This window comes from Monodelphis domestica, chromosome 4 (genome assembly GCF_027887165.1).
Source record: "Monodelphis domestica isolate mMonDom1 chromosome 4, mMonDom1.pri, whole genome shotgun sequence".
Taxonomy (NCBI): domain Eukaryota; kingdom Metazoa; phylum Chordata; class Mammalia; order Didelphimorphia; family Didelphidae; genus Monodelphis; species Monodelphis domestica.
In genome coordinates, this window is record NC_077230.1 from 399,065,147 (window position 1) to 399,084,725 (window position 19,579).

The 19,579-nt window shown below is 44.5% G+C and overlaps 1 protein-coding gene across 1 annotated transcript in view; it reads left to right on the top strand.

Annotated features, from left to right (window-relative positions):
* MTOR (mechanistic target of rapamycin kinase) overlaps nucleotides 1–19,579 on the top strand; it is a 117,334-nt gene that overhangs the window by 90,147 nt on the left and 7,608 nt on the right. Inside the window, exons 37-51 of the mRNA XM_007491434.2 lie at nucleotides 2,530–2,645; nucleotides 3,523–3,640; nucleotides 7,392–7,598; nucleotides 8,059–8,159; nucleotides 9,243–9,339; nucleotides 9,843–9,941; nucleotides 10,272–10,394; nucleotides 10,591–10,773; nucleotides 13,532–13,666; nucleotides 13,918–14,092; nucleotides 15,697–15,832; nucleotides 16,564–16,711; nucleotides 17,432–17,554; nucleotides 17,822–17,904; nucleotides 19,288–19,360. Coding sequence (XP_007491496.2) covers nucleotides 2,530–2,645; nucleotides 3,523–3,640; nucleotides 7,392–7,598; nucleotides 8,059–8,159; nucleotides 9,243–9,339; nucleotides 9,843–9,941; nucleotides 10,272–10,394; nucleotides 10,591–10,773; nucleotides 13,532–13,666; nucleotides 13,918–14,092; nucleotides 15,697–15,832; nucleotides 16,564–16,711; nucleotides 17,432–17,554; nucleotides 17,822–17,904; nucleotides 19,288–19,360 — 1,917 coding nt within the window. The remainder of the gene's footprint in view (nucleotides 1–2,529; nucleotides 2,646–3,522; nucleotides 3,641–7,391; nucleotides 7,599–8,058; nucleotides 8,160–9,242; nucleotides 9,340–9,842; nucleotides 9,942–10,271; nucleotides 10,395–10,590; nucleotides 10,774–13,531; nucleotides 13,667–13,917; nucleotides 14,093–15,696; nucleotides 15,833–16,563; nucleotides 16,712–17,431; nucleotides 17,555–17,821; nucleotides 17,905–19,287; nucleotides 19,361–19,579) is intronic.

Sequence of the window (19,579 nt, forward strand, 5' to 3'; positions counted from 1 at the left end):
GGATTTCACTGTTCTCTTTTTCTGTCATCAAACTGGAATTCACAAGCAACAACACCCAGGGTGTAGTGATGCCAGAACCAGGGGGAAAGTCACTCTGGGAGCCAGAGTCACATTCCTCCTGTTCCTTTTAAAGAGAAGCCTTTTGGAAATAGGACTGCCCCTGGTTTGTTTTTTAAAATCGCACTAGACCATGGTCATGTTGACAAAACATCAATAGCGTCTTGCTAGACCAATCTTTCCCTAGAGCCTAGCCAGTGAGTAATTCAGACAGAATTGGCCAAAAATGGCACCTGCTTTGGCCATTTTTCTCAGACAAGAGGAGGGAGAACATTGATCCCACTGCTGCCACCCCTTCTCTCTTCCCTCTCCACTATTATTACCACATGGCTTAGAAAGAGCTGGAGATGAGCAGCTAATACTACTGCATAGGATACTGTTTTACTGCAGCCCTTTTTCTTCTTTACATGGGGAGAAGGCACATCTGGATGTCATTGTAGCTCTTCTTTGGGTGGAGATTTAGCTTTGTAGGGGTTTGGTTCTATCAGTATTCCTAAGGATGCCACCCAAAGTGTTAGCCACTAGCCCTGGCCCCCAATCCATTGGTCCTGTCCTGAGATTTTAATCTACCAATGATCCAGGGTTCTTTCTCCAAAGAAGGGCTTTGTTTTGATGTTGCTGTTTGAGAGGGGCTGGTGTTTTTTTTCTCCTCACTTCTGCTGAGTTGACCAGCCCACAGCTTTTGTGATACACAGTCTGACCTCCCTCCAGTCAAATGGGGAAAACAGGGGGACTCATTTTGGCAAGTGTAATTATGAACACAGTCTGATTTCCTACCCATATTTAACCAGGGACCTGTAGGGTAATGTTTCAAGAATCTGACCACTACCGTCTAGTGTAACTCTTTAGAGTAAGTCTAAGTTCTGGACTCACCCTCAAGAAAATTTTGAAACCATCTGAATTAAAAATTAAGAAGTCTGTTTAAATGCTCTGCCCACTTTGCTCTAAAGTTTCAGCTTCTTAAGTAGTGGTCATCTCTCTTCATCCCTGATTCGTAGGAACATTGGAAAGAAGAAGCCATCAATAAAGCATTTGTCATTATTTAACAGAAATAATAGTCTATGATCATTTATCCTTACTTTAGATCCCAAGATATACAAATAAGCTTGATTCCTTAAGGAATCCAATGAGAAACAGATTCCTGTACTTGGTTGTGAAGGGTAGCTGCTTGTTGTGTGATACAGGAGCCTCTGTGCTTTAAGGAGGGAAAGATCTGATCTCTTCCCTACCCCTACTAGGTAATTTTTATTTTGAGTATCATCAGTCATCTGTTTTTCATTGAAACTCTTGGCAGGTCCATGGAAGACTGAAGGGTCTTATCAATTAGGAAATTCAGCTGAGGTCAGACACCTTTCTCCAAGCCTTACAGACAATCTATGCCTGGATCCACACACATTAATTTAGAAGTTTACCTTTGTTTTAAGGTTTTAAACCATTCTGCACTGATTCTTAATTCTAATGATAATCATAATTAGTATTTCTATAATACCTATCTGTGCCAAGCATTGAGCTAAGCACTTTACAAAGATTATTTCATTTGATCAGCAAACCTCTACATCTAATTCTCCCAATGATGCTCTCCATAAGGAGATATAGACACCCTTGTCATGTTACTAGCCTGGGATATTAGCAAGGTTCCTTTTCAGAACCATCCTCGCCTACCTATTGTAAGAGAGGGAAAATTTGCATTTTTCATCATTTTGGAAAGATGTTAAAGTTGCCTTCTCTGCCTCCTCCTTCCCCTAAAAAGCCACAAGTTATTTCTGGCCAAGAGATTCCCACTGTAGTCTCTTTAAAGGTTTCTTTCAGAGCCATTTTTCTTTCTTTTTTTCTTTCTTTTTTTCTTTCATTAAAATGATAAAGAGAACTGTGGCATCTGGGTTGCTTAATAACCTCAATCTGTGCTTTCTGCCTCTGTCTGTGTGTGTGTGTGTCTCTCTCTCTCTGTGTATATTTGTGTCTCTCTCTCTGTCTGTGTGTCTCTTCCCCTCCCTCTCTTTTTCCTCCCCCATCCCCCCTTGGAGTTGTAACTAGGAGTTTTGACAAAATAAGAGAGCAGCTTTTAATAACTTAAGTTTTAATGAGAATAGAGTAGAGTTGTAAACTAATATTATCCCTTTAAGCCAGAGAAAAGAAAACTTCTAACAGCTTTTAACAATTAACTATTTAGTTTTATTAAAATATAGTAAAAAATATATAGTAAAATGAACATAGTGAAGGAGAGAAATATAGAAAAGAGATAGAAAAATTGCCTAACTACCCTATAACTCCCTATATCTGCCTATAATTGCAGTTAGAGAAAGCCTAGCTGATCACCCTTCAGTTCAGCTCACCTCTAGACCCAGAGGAAGAGAGAGGAGGAGTTTCTGGCTCTTGGATGTCTGATATGGGGGGTGGTGGAGATGCACCAGCTCTGAGGGAGTCCATTGGCACCCTTCTCTCTTCTAACCCTGACCCTCTGCTGGGTTCCAGATTGACGCCTTCCAGCACATGCAACACTTTGTGCAGACAGCGCAGCAGCAGGCACAGCACGCCATTGCCTCTGAGGACCAGCAGCGCAAACATGAGCTCCACAAGCTAATGGCCCGGTGCGTCACTGCTCTCTCCACTGTTTCCTGGCACTGGGTTCAGCACATGATGGCCCTGCCACTGTAGCCAAAATCTAGCAGCCCCCCTAGTACCTTGGCCTGTGTGTCCCTGTCAGGTAGTCCCACTGTGGCACCAGCTACAGCCCTAGGCCCTTGGCTTCTTTCCATGGTGGGGCTCATTCAGTCATATTACATACTTTCCTATGGTGCAAAGGAAGGACCCTTGGGTTTGACTCTTTGGTTTGCCTCCTTGTGACCTTAGACAAATCTTTTAATCTATCTAGGCCTTGGTTTAATAAAGAGGAAGCACTTGCCCTTCAGGGGACTTTGAGGTCCCATCTACCTCTAAGCCTGTGGCCACATGGTTAATTGGCTTGAACCTCTGTAGATGCATAGCCCTCCTTTAAGCTTAAGGGGGTTAGGAGAAAGTGAGAAGCAGAGTAGAGAGGGAAATAGAGGTGATTCCAGACATGATTTCAATAAGACTCCATCATCAGAAAATCATTTTCCTTCTGACATGTTTCTGTCAGCTTTTAGGCAGCTTATACTCCCTCTTCATGAAGATGAAGGAGAGAGAAGGAAGGGATCATTGACTTAAAGCCTCCTCAAGCCTCTGTTTCACCCCCATGTTCTCTAGACATCCAGCTCTGGAGAATTCCAGCCTAGAAGCCTCAGTTCTAGTTTTAGACTAGGTTACCAATTGTACAGCCTCTGGCAAGTCCCTGATCTTCTGAGTTTGTTTCCTCCTTTGGAAAATAAGAGGTGACCTTGCTGGTTTGTGGCCAGAAGGACCTCAGCTCTTTAGAGAAAGAACCTGACCCATATCCAAGCCTGGGCTTCATATGCTGACAAGGAAACCCTTTCTGTCTCTGACTAGGTGCTTCCTGAAGCTGGGTGAGTGGCAGCTGAATCTCCAAGGCATCAATGAGAGCACCATCCCCAAAGTCCTGCAGTATTACAGTGCTTCCACAGAGCATGACCGCAGCTGGTACAAGGTAACTTTTGGGCAGCTCAGGAAGTCTCTGGGGCAAGGGAGCACTTCAGTTCCCATGAGGAACCCTTGACATCCTGCCTTCCTATCTACCTCCAGTGGCCACTGACAGAGCTGGCCAATGGGCCCTTCCTGACCACAGGCCACTATGTCACTAGTGTCCCAAGAGTTTACTGGCCCTCTTGGGCTCAATTTGGTCCCCTAGGTCACTCAAGCTAGATCATGCCTGGGTAGCAGAAGGAATCTAGCTGGGGTAGGAAGAGAGCAGTCATTTTTCAGGAGTTGGAGCTGCCTGTTCTCATCATAGCCTTTGGTTTCATGGGATCCAGAGTGAATCACAAGGACCTAAGTTTCCTGTGAACCATTTCTTTCTTATCTTGTATTGTTTAATCTTACCTTGTGTTCAGCCTTAGAGTTTAGTTTTCCCTGTTTATGTTGGAAGATTCAGAAAAACATCCTATTAGGTCACAGGAAATATCTCCAAAAATAAATAATAAGATTTAGAAAACACATAAGAAAGATGTTATTCAGCGATGAAGAGATGACTCTTGCTGGGTAACTAGCAAGACACCAATTTCTCATTGAATCTATATAAGCAAGGCCATTTCATCATAGGCATCTGTGATGCCAAGAGAAGTTCTGATGAGCAATGTAAACCTTTTAAGTCGTATAGAAATGCTGATTGAAAAGCTTTTTATTTTTCACGTCTTTCTTTTTTTTTCTTCTTTTTTTTTAAAACATTATTTGGTCATTTCCAAACATTATTCATTGAAGACAAAGATCATTTTCTTTTCTCCGCCCCCACCTCTCCCATAGCTGAGTGCGATTCCACTGGGTATCACATGTGTCCTTGATCCGAACCCATTTCCATGTTGTTGGTATTTGCATTAGAGTCTCTCTTCAATCATATCCCCTCAACCCCTGTAGTCAGGCAGTTGCTTTTCCTCGGTGTTTTTACTCCCACAGTTAGTCCTCTGCTTGTGGATAGTGTTTTTTCTCCTAGATCCCTGCAGATTGTTCAGGGACATTGCATTGACACTAATGGAGAAGTCTCATGTCTTTCTTAACACAGTTGTTTGCCTTGGAGTTAGGAAGACCTCCGTTCAAGTCCCGTCTCTGCTATATCATGGCTGGGTGACTCTAGGCTAAGTCACTCACCTCTTAAGGGTTCTAGTCAATTCTCTAAGTTGCAGGGAAAATGCTGGCCTACATTACTATATGGAATCTCCTCATCTGGGAATTTCTTCATTCCCCATACCAGTGAAAACTTTTTTAAAAACTAGGCACAGTCTCCATCTTAGTTCTTTGTGGGTAAGGCAGCATACACAGCCTGCTGGAAGGAGTATGGAATTTAGAGTGAGTAGACATAGATTCAAGACCCAGCTTTACAGAACTAGCAAGATAATTCATTTCACCTCATAGGGCCTCCCATTTCCTCATTTAAAACAGGGATTTGGAATAGATGATCTCAGAGATAGCTTTTAGTCTAAAGTCCAACATTCTATGAAAAGAAACACTTTTTATTCAAAACATGCTCCAGAGAAGTGGTCAAAAGTCATGAACAGTTCTCAAAAGAATTACAGATTGTTCACATTTATACAAAAGAATATTCCAAATCACTAACACTAGAAGAATATAATCAAAACAATCCAAAGTTTTCCCCTGATACCCAGCCAATGGGCAAGGATGACCAAAAGTGGGAGGGGTCAGTGTTGGAGGCACTACAGAAAGATGGGCACACTAATGCATTGTTGGTGGAGCTGTGATGTAATCCAAATATTCTGGAAAGCAGTTACAAGAATTTTACAAGAAAATTGTCCAGAGATTCTGTGCTTCATATATGCTCCAAGGAGATGAGTGACAAAAAGACTCCATATATATTCTATTTACCAAAATATTTATAAAAGCTCTTTGGAGAATGGCAAAGCATATAGAGATAAAACATGTGCCTGTCAACAGGGCAGATGACAAATAGTGAATATAATGAATCCAAAGAAGGACAGAAGGATATATATCAACCGGAATAGATTGATGTAAGTGAGATGTGGCTTCTGAGGCCATAGAATCCTTGAAAGTCATGCTGGCCCTGGTTTGACATGGCAGACTTAGCACACATAGACACCTCTTACATCGTTGTAGCGGCACCTTCCTATGAGGCTGCAGAGGACATTGGGAGAAACACTAGCTCTGAAGCCAGAAGACTTGGGTTCAGACTGCTCTTTTGATACTGCTCATGTGACCTTGGGAAGTCACTTCACCTCCGTAGGGTCCCTGCTTCTTCTGTAAAATGGGACAGTTGAACTAAATGCCCTCAGTTTCCCCCCAGCTCTAGAGCCAGGATCCTGGGACCTGAGAATCTCATTTCACTGATGTAGTGGTTGCCCAGTGAGGAAGCTCTCACTACCATCCCATCAGCAGCTTTGCCACCGCTTAGAGTATTCCAGAGTGCTGGTTATGTAACAGTAAAAGCCAGCAAAAAGAAATCAGGGCTGGTTTGCTGGTCGTTTTTTAAGCTTCCAGTATACTTCCTTAAGTCAGCACAAGCTCCTTCCAGTGTCCTACACCATCTGTATCCATACTATTATATGGTAATAGAGAAGCACATTTTATTCAGCTCATTAGCTATTTGTTAAGCAACTGCTCTGCACAAAGCCCCTTCTCAGATGTGGGATTTTGTCCATATGGACGCTCCCACTTTGCCAGTGTGTAGTCCCTCTCCAACTTAGGAGATGCAGCTAGTTGGCACAGAAGATTGAGCACTGGGCCTAGGGTTAGGAACTCATCTTCCTGAGTTCAAATTTGGCCTCAGACACTTATTAGCTGTGTGACCCTACATAAGTCAGTTAACCATGTTTGCCTCAGTTTTCTTCTCTGTAAAATGAGCTGGAGAAGGAAATGGCAAATCACTCTATAGTATCATTGCCAAGAACACTCCAAATGGGGTCACAAAGAAATGAATACAACTGTACAACAGAGCAACTTCATTTTACAGATGAGGAATACCTGGGTTCAAATCTGACCTCAGACATTTACTAGCTGTGTGACTCTAGGCAAGTCCCTTACCCCTGTTTGCTTTAGTTTCCTCATCTATAAAAGGAGCTAGAGAAGGAAATGGCAAATCACATTAGTATTTTTGCCAAGAAAACCCCATGTGGGGTCATGAAGAGTCAGACATGACTAAAATATTCAAGACATTGCTTGAAAAATCCATGACCCCATGGCCAATCTTGCAGAACCCCTCCAGCTTTAGCTTAGCTGCTCCTTGGGTTCATCCATTCCTAGGCTCAAACTAATGCTTCTGTGGCTATGGGGAACTTAGTAGAGTTTATGCTACCCAGGGCTGGGGTGAACTAGCCTTCTGGAGGTCACTTCCATCTTGTAGTGAGATAATCTAGTAAAACCTTGGCACAGGTTGCACAGGGATACTGAAGTGAGTCTGGCCCAGCTTTCTCCCTGTAGGAGGTTTCTGTTCAGCAGGTGAGATAGAATGGGCCCAAATAGCTGAAGAACTAAACAAAGTATCCTAGAGCACAAGAGTATTGTCAGAACTCAGAGACACACTGGAGGGGGGGGACACTTTTTTTCTTTTTTAACCCTTAGCTTCTGCTTTAGACTCAATACGAAGTATTGACTCCAAGGCAGAAGAGTGGTAAGGGCTGGGCAATGGGGGTTAAGTGACTTGTCCAGGGTCACACAGCTAGGAAGAGTCTGAGGCTCTGATCATGCTCCATACATCCATTTTCTCCTCACTACAGGCCTGGCATGCCTGGGCAGTCATGAACTTTGAAGCTGTGCTGCACTACAAGCACCAGAACCAGGCCCGAGATGAGAAGAAGAAGCTGCGGCACGCCAGTGGAGCCAGCGTCACTAGCGCCCACACGGAGGGCAGCAACAGTGAGAGTGAGGCTGAGAGTGCAGACAACAGCCCTGTCCCCTCCCCTGTACAGAAAAAGGTCACTGAGGTGCGTGGGCATGTAAGAAACAGACAGCCTTCATCCCTCATCTGGGCCAGAAAATGTGCCCACAATGTGTGTGTGAGAGAGAAAGAGGGATACCATTTGGGCATCATTTAGAGCGTGTGTGACAGCAAGACATTGTATGGCAGGGGGTGCTGGGAGAGGCCAGACCACGCTGAACAATCAACCCCCTGAACTCCCTCCTAAATGAATGAGCATATTGTCTGCCTGCACCTGCACGTGTGGGTGGGAGTGTGTCTACAGTTCCGCTCAGAGAACGTGGTCGGGTGTGACTCATGCTGCTGCTCCTCTTCCTTTCCTCATCTCACTTCAGAACACATCGGGGGCAGCTGGTGGACCCTGAGAACAGCGTGTTCCCAAGTTTCAGCCCTCTTTCAGCCTCCCAGTTGTGGAAGGATTTTTTTTTTGTCTGAAATGTTACTAACACACCTGTGTGTTCCCACAGGATTTGTCCAAGACTCTCCTGATGTACACGGTGCCTGCTGTCCAGGGCTTCTTCCGCTCTATCTCTCTGTCTCGGGGCAACAACCTTCAGGACACCCTCAGGTACCCAATAGAGCCTGTCCCTGCCAGGAGGAGGGATTGTATAGCTCTGACTTCTCAAGAGAGCAGCAGCAGAGGAGCACGTGGCCTATTTCACCTCCATTCTGCTCACTGTCTGGCACTGCCCTGGGTTCAGTCTCTCTTTGGCATGCATTTGAAGACACAGTTGTCTCGTGATATATAGTCATCTGTATGTACTAATACAAGAGTAGAAGGGGGTAAAGGGGCAACTAAATGGCTCAGTGGATTGAGAGCCAGGCCTAGAGATGGAAAGTCCCAGGTTCAAATTAGCCTCAGACACCCCTTGGCTATGTGACCCTGGGCAAGTCACCTAACCCCCATTGCTTATCCTTAACACTCTTCTATGTTGGAACTGATACTTAGTGTTGATTCTGAGACAGAAGGTAAGGGTTTGGTGTTTTTTTTTTAAGTGAAGAGAGGAGAATTGGAGAACCCCTAGACACATTGAGTGGGTGAGCAAAGCAGGCCCAGGAAGAACAACAATGCTTCTGAAGCCCTTTCCCCTGGGCCCAAGAGCTGTTGAGAGCACTGAGTAACAGAAGAAAACTCATCCAGGGCCTACAGGTGGTCATGACAGTTTATACCTCTTATCCTAGGATTTCTAACAGAGAGAGCCAATTCCCTTATTCTCTCTAGGCCCGAGTACAATCCCTGTCCATCCTTGCTTAGATCCAGGGTCCTCAAGGTGTGAGCCACAGAGCAGGAAGGTCCTCTGGCTCACCCTGGGCTCGTCTCTCCCAGATTCATAGATCTAAGAGAATGGTAGCTGCTTGGGTCTCAGATGGAATCCTTGGATAATTTATTTCTCATGTTCCTCATTGGTGTTGATTCAGGGGCAGCCCCAGTTATTGCCATTCATTTGACGATGGGGCTCTCATTCTGTTTTGCTGGTACAATGAGAAATGAGAGAAGTAGTTGTTGGTCCATTAGATCTGTTGCCCTCCTTTAACAGCCTAACAGTCTAACAGCATTTGAAAGCTGCTGCTTTGGATCATATCCATGGAAAGAAAGGGGCAGACAAGCCCTGAAGAAAGGTCTCATAATCTCCTAATTGTCTCTCTCCAGAGTCCTCACCTTGTGGTTTGACTATGGGCACTGGCCAGATGTAAATGAAGCTCTAGTGGAAGGGGTGAAGGCTATCCAGATTGACACCTGGTTACAGGTGAGCTTGGGCCAACTTCTGTCTCCTCTGCAGTCTACTGGAATTGTGTCACATCTGGAATCAAGCTTTCTGCAATAGCCAGTAGACCACCAGCCCTTCACCCATTAGACTCTGGTTCTGAGTCTTAGACCAGGCTTTCCTTGTTGCACATTTTCACGGTATTACTTTGGGGATGCCCATCCTGGTGTCAATCCCAGTCCTGCCATTCCTTAGTCTGTCCTTGTGTGCTTGCTGTGGCTGCACAACTTTCTGCCTTGTGCCTGATTTAGGCACAAACCTTTTGTCATTCAGCAAGTCTGGTCCTCTAATAGTTGCTGTCACCTACCTCCTCTGAGCTTTTGGCCTGGTAGGCACAACCTCCAGGAGCCCAGATTGCCTTTACCCCCACAACAGGGCATCTCAGGACTTTGGAAATTGACTACATTGGCCAAGCAAATTATAGTCATTGCTCCATACCCAGAAAAGCAACTCTAATTGTTCCTGTGTCTACTGTTGAATCCCAGGTCATTCCACAGCTCATTGCAAGAATTGATACTCCCCGGCCCTTGGTAGGACGCCTTATTCACCAGCTTCTCACAGATATTGGTCGATACCATCCCCAGGTAGGCTGAGTCTTCAGGTAGTTCTTTTTTAACATACCCTCCTTTTGGGAGCCTTATTTAGGTCATTTTGCCTTGGGAGCAGGGGCTTGGGGAATTGTGAGAGGGATGTTCACTCCTACCCTCCAGGAGTATACATTCCAGCCAAAAGATCCCTTTCCTTAAATTCCAGTTATAACAGTAAGTTTATCTTCCATCCTCCTGGCTGTTGAAATGATCCTGAATAGCTTAGCCAAACAAACTTAATGCCATCTTCTTTCTTCACCTACTTAAGCCATGTTGACTGTCACCTTGGGCATGCATGCACCTACTTTCCCTCTTGGTGTATTTCAGGCTCTGATTTACCCACTGACCGTGGCCTCTAAGTCTACCACTACAGCTCGTCACAATGCAGCCAACAAAATTCTGAAGAACATGTGTGAACACAGCAACACTCTGGTCCAGCAGGCCATGATGGTGAGTCCTAAACAGCTACTAGCTAGAATACCAGCTTACTCACCTGGTGCCAGAATAGCCTGTGTAGCTTCTAATTCCTCAGGGAAGGTCTGAGTATGCCCTCTAGTGTCCAGAAAGAGGACCTCTTCTAGCCAACCAGTGACTTGACCAAACTGACTTATGCTCATTCTATTTCCTTCCCCGTCTTTTTTTCTAGGTGAGCGAGGAACTGATCCGAGTGGCCATCTTGTGGCATGAAATGTGGCATGAAGGTCTGGAGGAAGCTTCTCGTTTGTACTTTGGGGAGAGGAACGTAAAAGGGATGTTTGAGGTGCTCGAACCCCTGCATGCGATGATGGAACGGGGACCCCAGACTCTGAAAGAAACATCCTTTAATCAGGTAAGGAAGAGAGTGGGAAATTAGCTGGTGCGAAACCATGAGACTCTTTCCTTTGCCCATAATGCCTGTTTGATTAAAAATGCTTTTATACAAAGGTCCTTAAGAATGATGACCCTAAGAAAGAAAACAGGAAGACAGACAAAAGGAACTGGACTTAGCCCCACCCCAAAGCACACCCCAGACCTGTATGAAATCCTATTCCTTGGCAGGAGGGAACCAAATTATTCCTATTTGCAGATGATGTGACACTATACTTGGAAAACCTTAGATCCAAGGAATGTAGCAATAAATGGGTTTACTAGATTCAGAAAAGTAGCAAGATACCAAGTAAAGCTACGTTAAACAACAGCATTTTATGTACATTTTATATTAAATAATAGTTTAATATAAGTTATGAAAATAAGAGAAATGCTATGCAAAATAATTACAAAATGGATAGAATACCTGAGAACTAGCCTACCAAGCTACATGCAAGATGCCAGTGCAACTGGCAAAATACTCTTTATAGAATAAAGGCATTAAATATTCATTATTAAAAATCATTAAATGAAGAAAGATTCATCGTTCATGTTTAGACCATGATGATTTAATAAAAATGGCTATATCATCTAAAATCTACAAATTTACTTCTATTTCAGATTACTATGGGGATACTTTGCAAAATTAAATAAAACAGGAGAAAAACTTCATTTGAAAGAATAAAAAGATCTAGAAATTTTTGATGGCAGTAATAAGAAGTATATCCCAGATTCTACTACCAAAAAGCAATCATCAAAACTATTAACCAGTACCAAATGGTAACAAAAGATAGAAACAACCCAAAAGCCCAAGGGCCCCTCTTGAAGCAAGACACTGTGACTCACTGGGCCCAGTTTCTTGATCTGTGAATTGAGTTTGTGCCTCATGATCTCTTCCAGCTCTAAATTTAGGATGCTAATAAATAGTGTATAGTGAACTAACAAAAACAGACCCCACCAAGCACTATTTGTTGGTAGATAAATGATCAAAGGCTGTGGACAGATCTCAAAAGAATTCCAAGTGACTATTTGAAAATGTGCTCCAAATTATTCTCAGTGCACAGGCATTTTTTAAGCACCTACTATGTGCCAAGAACAGTGCTAGGAATGTAGATTTAAAAAATGAGATAGGCCTTATCTGCAGGAAACTTGGGTTCTTCTAGAGCCATGTTGACAAACCTATGACATGCAAGCACCCTCCCCCTCTCCACATGCCTGAGTACATTTCTCTCATCACCCACCCCTCTGCCTGGCAGCCCAATGGGATCACTTCTTCCCTCCCCTGTCTGGGATAAGGGGGTGGCTCACATGCAGCATGAGGGTTGCAATTTGGGCATTCGGTCTCTAAAAGGTCTGCCATCACTATTCTAGGGGATATGAAACATTCTCACAATGGTCAACAGCATTGAGATAGGGAGAAGTGGCCATCTCATAACCAAATGGGTCAGAGAAGGCCTCTTGAAGGGGGCGGCCATTGAGCTTAGCCCCAAAGGAAGCTGGGGTGCCAGAGGCAGGAGATGTATGTCCTAGATCGGTGATGGCAAATCTTTTGGTACCTTTTAAGCCGCATGCCCCACCCCCGTAGACTGCATGCAGTGCCCCACCCCACTGTGTTGATAGAACAGGGCCTGGCTCCCAGCTGACTCATGTAATAATTAAGGGGGAGGAGAGAAGATGCATGCAGGCTAGGTACCACACGGTCAGGTTACTTATAGGAACATTGTCTACCCTTCTAATAAACTTTATAAAAAATATATATCTAGGTAGAAAGAAATATTATTTTTAATTATTACACTCATGTGGAAGAAGCTGCCTCCTAAGGCCACCGAGAACTAGGCCCCTATACCCATCCACCCCAGGGTCAGGCAGAGCGAAGGGACTGCTGCCCAAGCCTGTCAGGGAAGATGGGGGAAGCCTAGACAGGGAGGTGGCTCAGAGACCCAGTGCCCTGCCCCCTGTCTTCCAGTGACCCAGGCTGAGCACAGGTGCCTAAAGAGAGGTCTGGGTGTTATCTTTGGCACGCATTCCATAGGTTCACCATCACAGTCCTAGATGAAGGCCAGCAAGTCAATTTGGCCTCCAGTTCTAGTTGGGTGTGGTGGGTAATTGGTCTACAAGGACAGACTGGACCCAGCTTAAGGAGGGCTCCAATGCTTAACAATGTGACCTGTTTTCCCTGTTCAAAGCAATGAGAGTCATGAAAACTCTTCAGAGGGTTGCCTCTGTTACAAGTATGGGTACTTTTCCCAGAAATGACTATGACAGAAGGAAAGGGGACACCAGTCTTTTAGTGACATATTTTACTAATGAGGACACTGAGACGCAGGAAAGATTCAGTGCCTTGCCCATAATCTTACTGCCTTGCTCCCAGGTGACCCCTCTTGACACCAGAACATACCCGTTCTTATTAAAAAGTCTCATGCTACATAACAGAATATCTTGCAGTTCTGGAGCTCTGGTCATGAGTTCACTTAGAAAGCACCCCAAGGGGGCAGCTGGGTAGCTCAGTGGATTGAGAACCAGGCCTAGAGATGGGAGGTCCTAGGTTCAAATCCGGCCTCAGCCACTTCCTAGCTGTGTGACCCTGGGCAAGTCACTTGACCCCCATTGCCTAGCCCTGACCACTCTTCTGCCTTGGAGCCAATACACAGTACTGACTCCAAGATGGAAGGTAAGGGTTTAAAAAAAAAAGAAAGCACCCCAACTGGAAACCAGCTTTTTTTCCCCTTCTTTATTCCCAGGCATATGGCCGAGATTTAATGGAAGCCCAAGAGTGGTGCCGAAAGTACATGAAGTCAGGTAATGTCAAGGACCTGACCCAGGCCTGGGACCTCTATTATCACGTGTTTAGACGGATCTCCAAGCAGCTGCCTCAGGTAGAGACTTCCAGATCCCCCAAAGGCCAGTTTCCTGTCTTACGCCGTCTTAGGGGAATGCCTGGGTCATCTGAAAGGGTGAAAAACCATTTATGAAGTGCTTACTATATGCCAAACCCTGGGCTTGGACTCATTTCCATGAAAAATCCCAAAGGGCATTCACTGCCACTATCAGTGCTTGGAGTTGGGAAGGCCCAGCAGCTGCTTCTGCATTCCTCCCTGGGAAAATGACATCTTGTGCTTCTCCCCAGCTCACTTCACTGGAGCTACAGTACGTCTCACCCAAACTCCTGATGTGCCGGGACCTGGAGTTAGCCGTGCCAGGCACCTATGACCCCAACCAGCCTGTCATCCGAATTCAGTCCATAGCACCTTCTCTCCAGGTCATCACATCCAAGCAGAGACCCAGGAAGTTGACATTAATGGGTAAGAGTTTCCCTCTGCTGGTCATGCCTTGCCCTCAGAGCTTTCTGCCCTTCCCAAGGCCTCCTCCAAGACTCCAAGGAGTCTCCAAGACTCTTAGGTCTTTAGAGCACCAACCCTGCCAGTGCTTACCAAGCTGCAAAGGCCAATTATAGGATCACTCTGACCAAGTAGACTAAAGCTGGTGATTTCTTCTGCCAGAGCAATTCTCCAAGGATGTTTGCTCACTCTTCCAAACATGGGGTGCTTAAACAACATGTGAGGTGGCATCCTCCTGGACCAGGTCCCAGGTTCTGGAACGTGTGAAAAGCTGGTGTTGGAATAGTTTTCTCTTGACTTCATTTCCCTGACTCCTTATTGATCCTTGGATTTGAGTCTTCTAACCTACTGAGCTAAGCTGCCCAGGTCCGTGGGAGTGGGCAAGGCTAAATCCTAGCAGTAGGACAGTGAGGAAAGACTGGGCACTGGGCATATCAGGTATCTGGGGGAGCTGATAACATCACAGCTGGGTGCACATAGGGAAGAGGAAAAGGGAGGCTCAAACTCTGATAAAGGAATACATTTATTCATAATCTGCTGTGTACAAAACACTGTGCTGAGAACACTGAGCTTTTGGGAAGAGATGACTTTTCATGATCAGTTTATTAAAAGAAAAGTACAGGACAAAAGTCTATCAGAAGTCTGGGGAGGAAAGTCATCCCTAGGGGTGACAGTAGGGGGAGACATTTCTGAAGGAGACATCTAAGATGAACCTGAAAGAATAGGCAAGCCTTTGAGAGGCATCTAGGAATGACCAGAGCTACTTCAGTCTGTTTCCTTTTTGTCAGATCTTGCATAAAGGTTGCTAAGTTAACTCAGTGAACTTAGTTCAACCAATGGAATCTGGCCTTCCATCTGGATTTAGCTAGAGGCCCTGTGGCCTATAGAGAGCTTCCTTCTGTATCCAGAGCCAGGTATAGTCCTACTTCCCACTGTTAAATCTCAAGTTTAGAAAGAAGAAAGCAAGATAAGTTTCTACTTGTCTGGAACAGTTTAGGTGTGATCATGCCTGAAAGAGGGAGGAAGGGGGTAGATTAGTGACTCACTTCTTGCCCTATCATTCTAGATCAGCGGTTCTCAACCTCTCAATTTGTAGCAATGAGAATACATAATGCATATCAGGTATTTACATTCCGAATCATAACTGTAGCAGAATTAGTTTTGAAGTTTTGAAATAATTTTTTGGTTTGGGGTCACTGCAACATGAGGAATTGTATTGCGGGGTCATGGCATTAGAAAGGTTGAGAACCACTGTTCTAGATCAAAGGCCCATGCCTTTATGACTCTTAGGATCAGTTCCCAAAATGGGATTATTCTTAGTGGTTCATAGACTGATCTATGATAATCTGAGTCTCTTTATCGCTTTACAATTTCTGATATCAATTTATATTTAATGTTTTCTTTAAATCAACATTCCCTCATGGGGATGTCATTAAAACCAGTAATTTGTTCTAGTGTACTAAATTGGGGGATTTGGCAGGGAGTCAGTGATCTAGAAGAGCCTGGCCTTCCCCGAATGGCCTTAAGAAGCCCTCCCCTGAATTCCCTTCTCCCTCCTTTGCTTATAGGCAGCAACGGGCATGAGTTTGTGTTTCTTCTGAAAGGCCACGAGGACCTAAGGCAGGATGAACGAGTTATGCAGCTCTTTGGTCTTGTCAACACATTGCTGGCCAATGACCCAACATCCCTTAGAAAAAATCTCAGGTATGTAGACCAAATGGGAAGGGGGAAACATGGTTAGCTGAGTGCTCCCATTTGAGTATCTGTGATGCCACAACACATTGGAGAATTTAGTGGTAAAGCTACCTACCTGGCAGAAAGAGAATAGGAAGCCAAGACAACAGTTTTCATCACTGTCTGAAAATTTTTCATGTGGTAAATTTTCGTTGTAAGTTGTCCTCATTTTCTTTTGGAGTATCCACAACTTCATTAGTTTATACCAGTGGTGTTGGACTCAAATAGAAACAGCCACTAAGTCATATATATATAAAAGGCTCTCTGCTGACCACATATCAATTTAGAAAACCATATATTAACATTATCTATTGTATCTATATTCTGTTGTATTTTTATGTGTTTTGTTTAATGTTTCCCAATTGCATTTTAATCTGGTTTGGGCCATGTGTTTAACACCTCTGGCCTTAAAGAAACAGCAAATTTGATAACACCACAATTAAGAAGTTATATCCAGAGAGTCTCTCTTGAGCTTCAGGTCAATGTCACTCTACTTCCACTTATGAATATAAAGAGCCTACCTGAGGACCTTGAAGATGGGTCCATGCCAATTTAGCCAGGCCTGCTAATCAATGCCTGCTAGGTGGGAGGAGTCAGATTATTCATCTTCAGCATTAGCTCCCCTGGGGCGACGGACTTCTTTAAGGAGGATGTGTTTAGACTGCTCATATTATGACCTCTACTGGCTCTATCCCCTCCAGCATCCAGAGATATGCTGTCATTCCCTTGTCAACCAACTCAGGCCTGATCGGATGGGTCCCCCACTGTGACACGCTGCACGCACTCATCCGAGACTACCGGGAGAAGAAGAAGATCCTTCTCAACATTGAGCATCGAATCATGTTACGAGTAAGAAATAGCCCTCCTCCAAGCCCAGAAGTCAAGATTACAGCTTGACCTTGGTTCTTTTCTTCTAGGAATCCTAAGGGTCTGGGAGGTGGGGGGTTAGCAGGTACCTCTTTCTAGAAGCTAGAGGCATTGGGCACAGGTTGGGAGAGTGTAGAGGGGCCTTCTGCCTGAATTTGCTCTGAGGTTCTGGAAAATAATACTATGGCATAATTTTAACCCTAAAGCAGTTTCCTTAATGGAGAGCCTAAAGAAACTAGAAATGATTCATTCAACAGGTATTTTAGAGGACCAGCTATTATATGTGAAACACTGGAGGATTTCTTTTTTTATTGGACCCAAACTGTGATCTTATTGATGTTGGGAGCTCCGTTTAGGAACTTCATCAGCCAAAGCAGATTGACACCATCTTTGCCACTTAGTTCTCAATAAGTTACTGGGGGGTACTGAGAAGTTACAGGACTTACCCAAAGTTACACAGCCAGGAGGTGTCAGAGAAAGGTCTTCAAGCCAGTTCCTCCTGCTCTCTACTATTTCACACTGCTAACTTCCTTTGATGTCCTCATTTTGGACATCATTTCTCTGGTAGTTCCTTAGGCTAGTAAGCCACTGGCCTTGGGTGACTTCACAGTTTCTCATTTCACAGGGTCCTTATCCAGGTCATCTTCCTGTCTTCTTGGGGCACTGTGGCAGAAACACTGAATGGGATGTGTCTCGTTTTAGATGGCTCCAGATTACGACCATTTGACACTGATGCAGAAGGTTGAAGTATTTGAACATGCTGTCAATAACACCGCTGGGGATGATCTGGCCAAACTGCTCTGGCTGAAGAGCCCTAGCTCTGAGGTACATCAGGCACATGTCCACATGACTGCCTCCAGATGGAGTCATTGACTCTGGCTCCCTTAGATCGGCATTCCTAGAATTGCATTTATAAGCCATGTGGTATCTCCATGGTTTGAATTTGCTTTGTCTCTCTTGGAAGTGCACTGGTTGCAGCCTTCCCAAGGCCAGATTGGATTACTTACACACACACACACACACACACACACACACACACACACACACACACACATTCTCTCTCTTTCTTATACTCTCTCTGCTGTGTTCTAGGTGTGGTTTGACCGAAGAACGAATTATACCCGCTCTTTAGCAGTTATGTCCATGGTGGGATATATTTTGGGCCTAGGAGACAGGTGAGTTACTTTCATTCTTCTTCCTTCTATCCCATACCATCTCCAAAGACTATGATCTTTTATGTGGGGGTCTTTGGCCAGCCCCAGACTTGTCTGTCTGTCATGTGCTAGGAAACCATCTCAAGAGAAAGAAAATTCATAATTTAGTGGCAAACCCCTTCCCCTAGAGTGACCTTATTAGGATAGGGAATCTATCTATGACTTAGGTGACAAATTCTATGTCTTATAGGGGATAAATGACTTGTCCAAGGTGCAACAATCAGTCATTGTAATAAGTGGCAGGATTTGAACTCAGTCTGTCCTGAATCTTCAGTTCAGCACAGTAGCTTCATCTTCATGCTGCCTCTCAGTGTAATAGGTTGATAAAACTTACTGGGGAAAATGTGTCCTTCTAGAATTCGAACCAACTAAACTAGACCTTTTTCCTATACTTTTGTACTATAAAGTTATCTAACTCTGTTTCCTAGAAAATGAATCTTCAAATGCTTAGAAGTAGATATTCAACAGCTCCAAGCATTACTTCTGACAATCTTGAGTTTGTCTTCTGGTATTATGTCCCCTCTTGGTATTCACTTTGCTCTCACCTTGAAGCTAGACTATATTTTTGTAGACCCAAATCAGTACTAAATCTTCTTTTAAAATGAACATGCACTGGGTGGCTCAGTGGATTGAGAGCCAGGCCTAGAGACGGGGGGTCCTAGGTTCAAATCTGACCTCAGACACTTCCCAGCTGTGTGACCCTGGGCAAGTCACTTGACCCCCATTGCCTATCCCTTACCACTCTTCTGCCTTGGAGCCAATTTGTGAATTGTGTATTGACTCCAAGACGGAAGGTAAGGGTTTAAAAAAAAAATGAACATGCAGAGGGCACCTAGGTGGTAGCTTGGTGGATTTAGAGCCATGCCCGGAGAGGGGAGGACTTGAGTTCAAATCTGGCCTCAGACACCTCCTCACTATGTGACCCTAGCCAAGTCACTTGATCCCTATTGCTTAGCCTTTTCCCCTCTGCTGCCTTGGAACTAGTACACAGTATTGATACTAGGACAGAAGGTAAGGGTTTAAAAAAAAGAGAACATGCACTTACTACAAAGGAAAGCACCTATTCTCCATATGCCCGATAGCTATGGTCAAATGGGCACTGAGCAACTGCAGAGAAAGGCCTTCCTCACCCGTGTAACTGCTCAGGATAGTCCCCTAGTCCTGTTACTCAGATTGGAGCTATTTATCAGGCAGATAGAGACCATATGAAGCACACTGGTGGGAGGCAACTTCTGGCCACACAGATAAACTCTCATTCAGGTCCTCAGCCATCACATACTAGTTGATCAGTCTGTCTGAACTGCTCTAATAATCTGTGCCTCTGGTCTCTCCTCCCTGGGATAGACACCCATCCAACTTGATGCTGGACAGACTCAGTGGAAAGATCTTGCACATCGACTTTGGGGACTGCTTTGAGGTGAGACGGTGGCCTTAAAAGATTTAGACTGGAGAGTTTCACTTTGCAGCCCTTCCTTCTTAAGTGGTTTAAGTCAGCTCTAAGCCAAGAAGGACCATTCCTCTCCCACATTCCTCTCTGCTGTTGTGGTCTGAGGCACCTCCTTGGTAACTCTTTTACAGGGTCATTTCTTATTTACCAAGCACTTCTCCTCACCTTCTTCCTATAATCCTTTTTTGT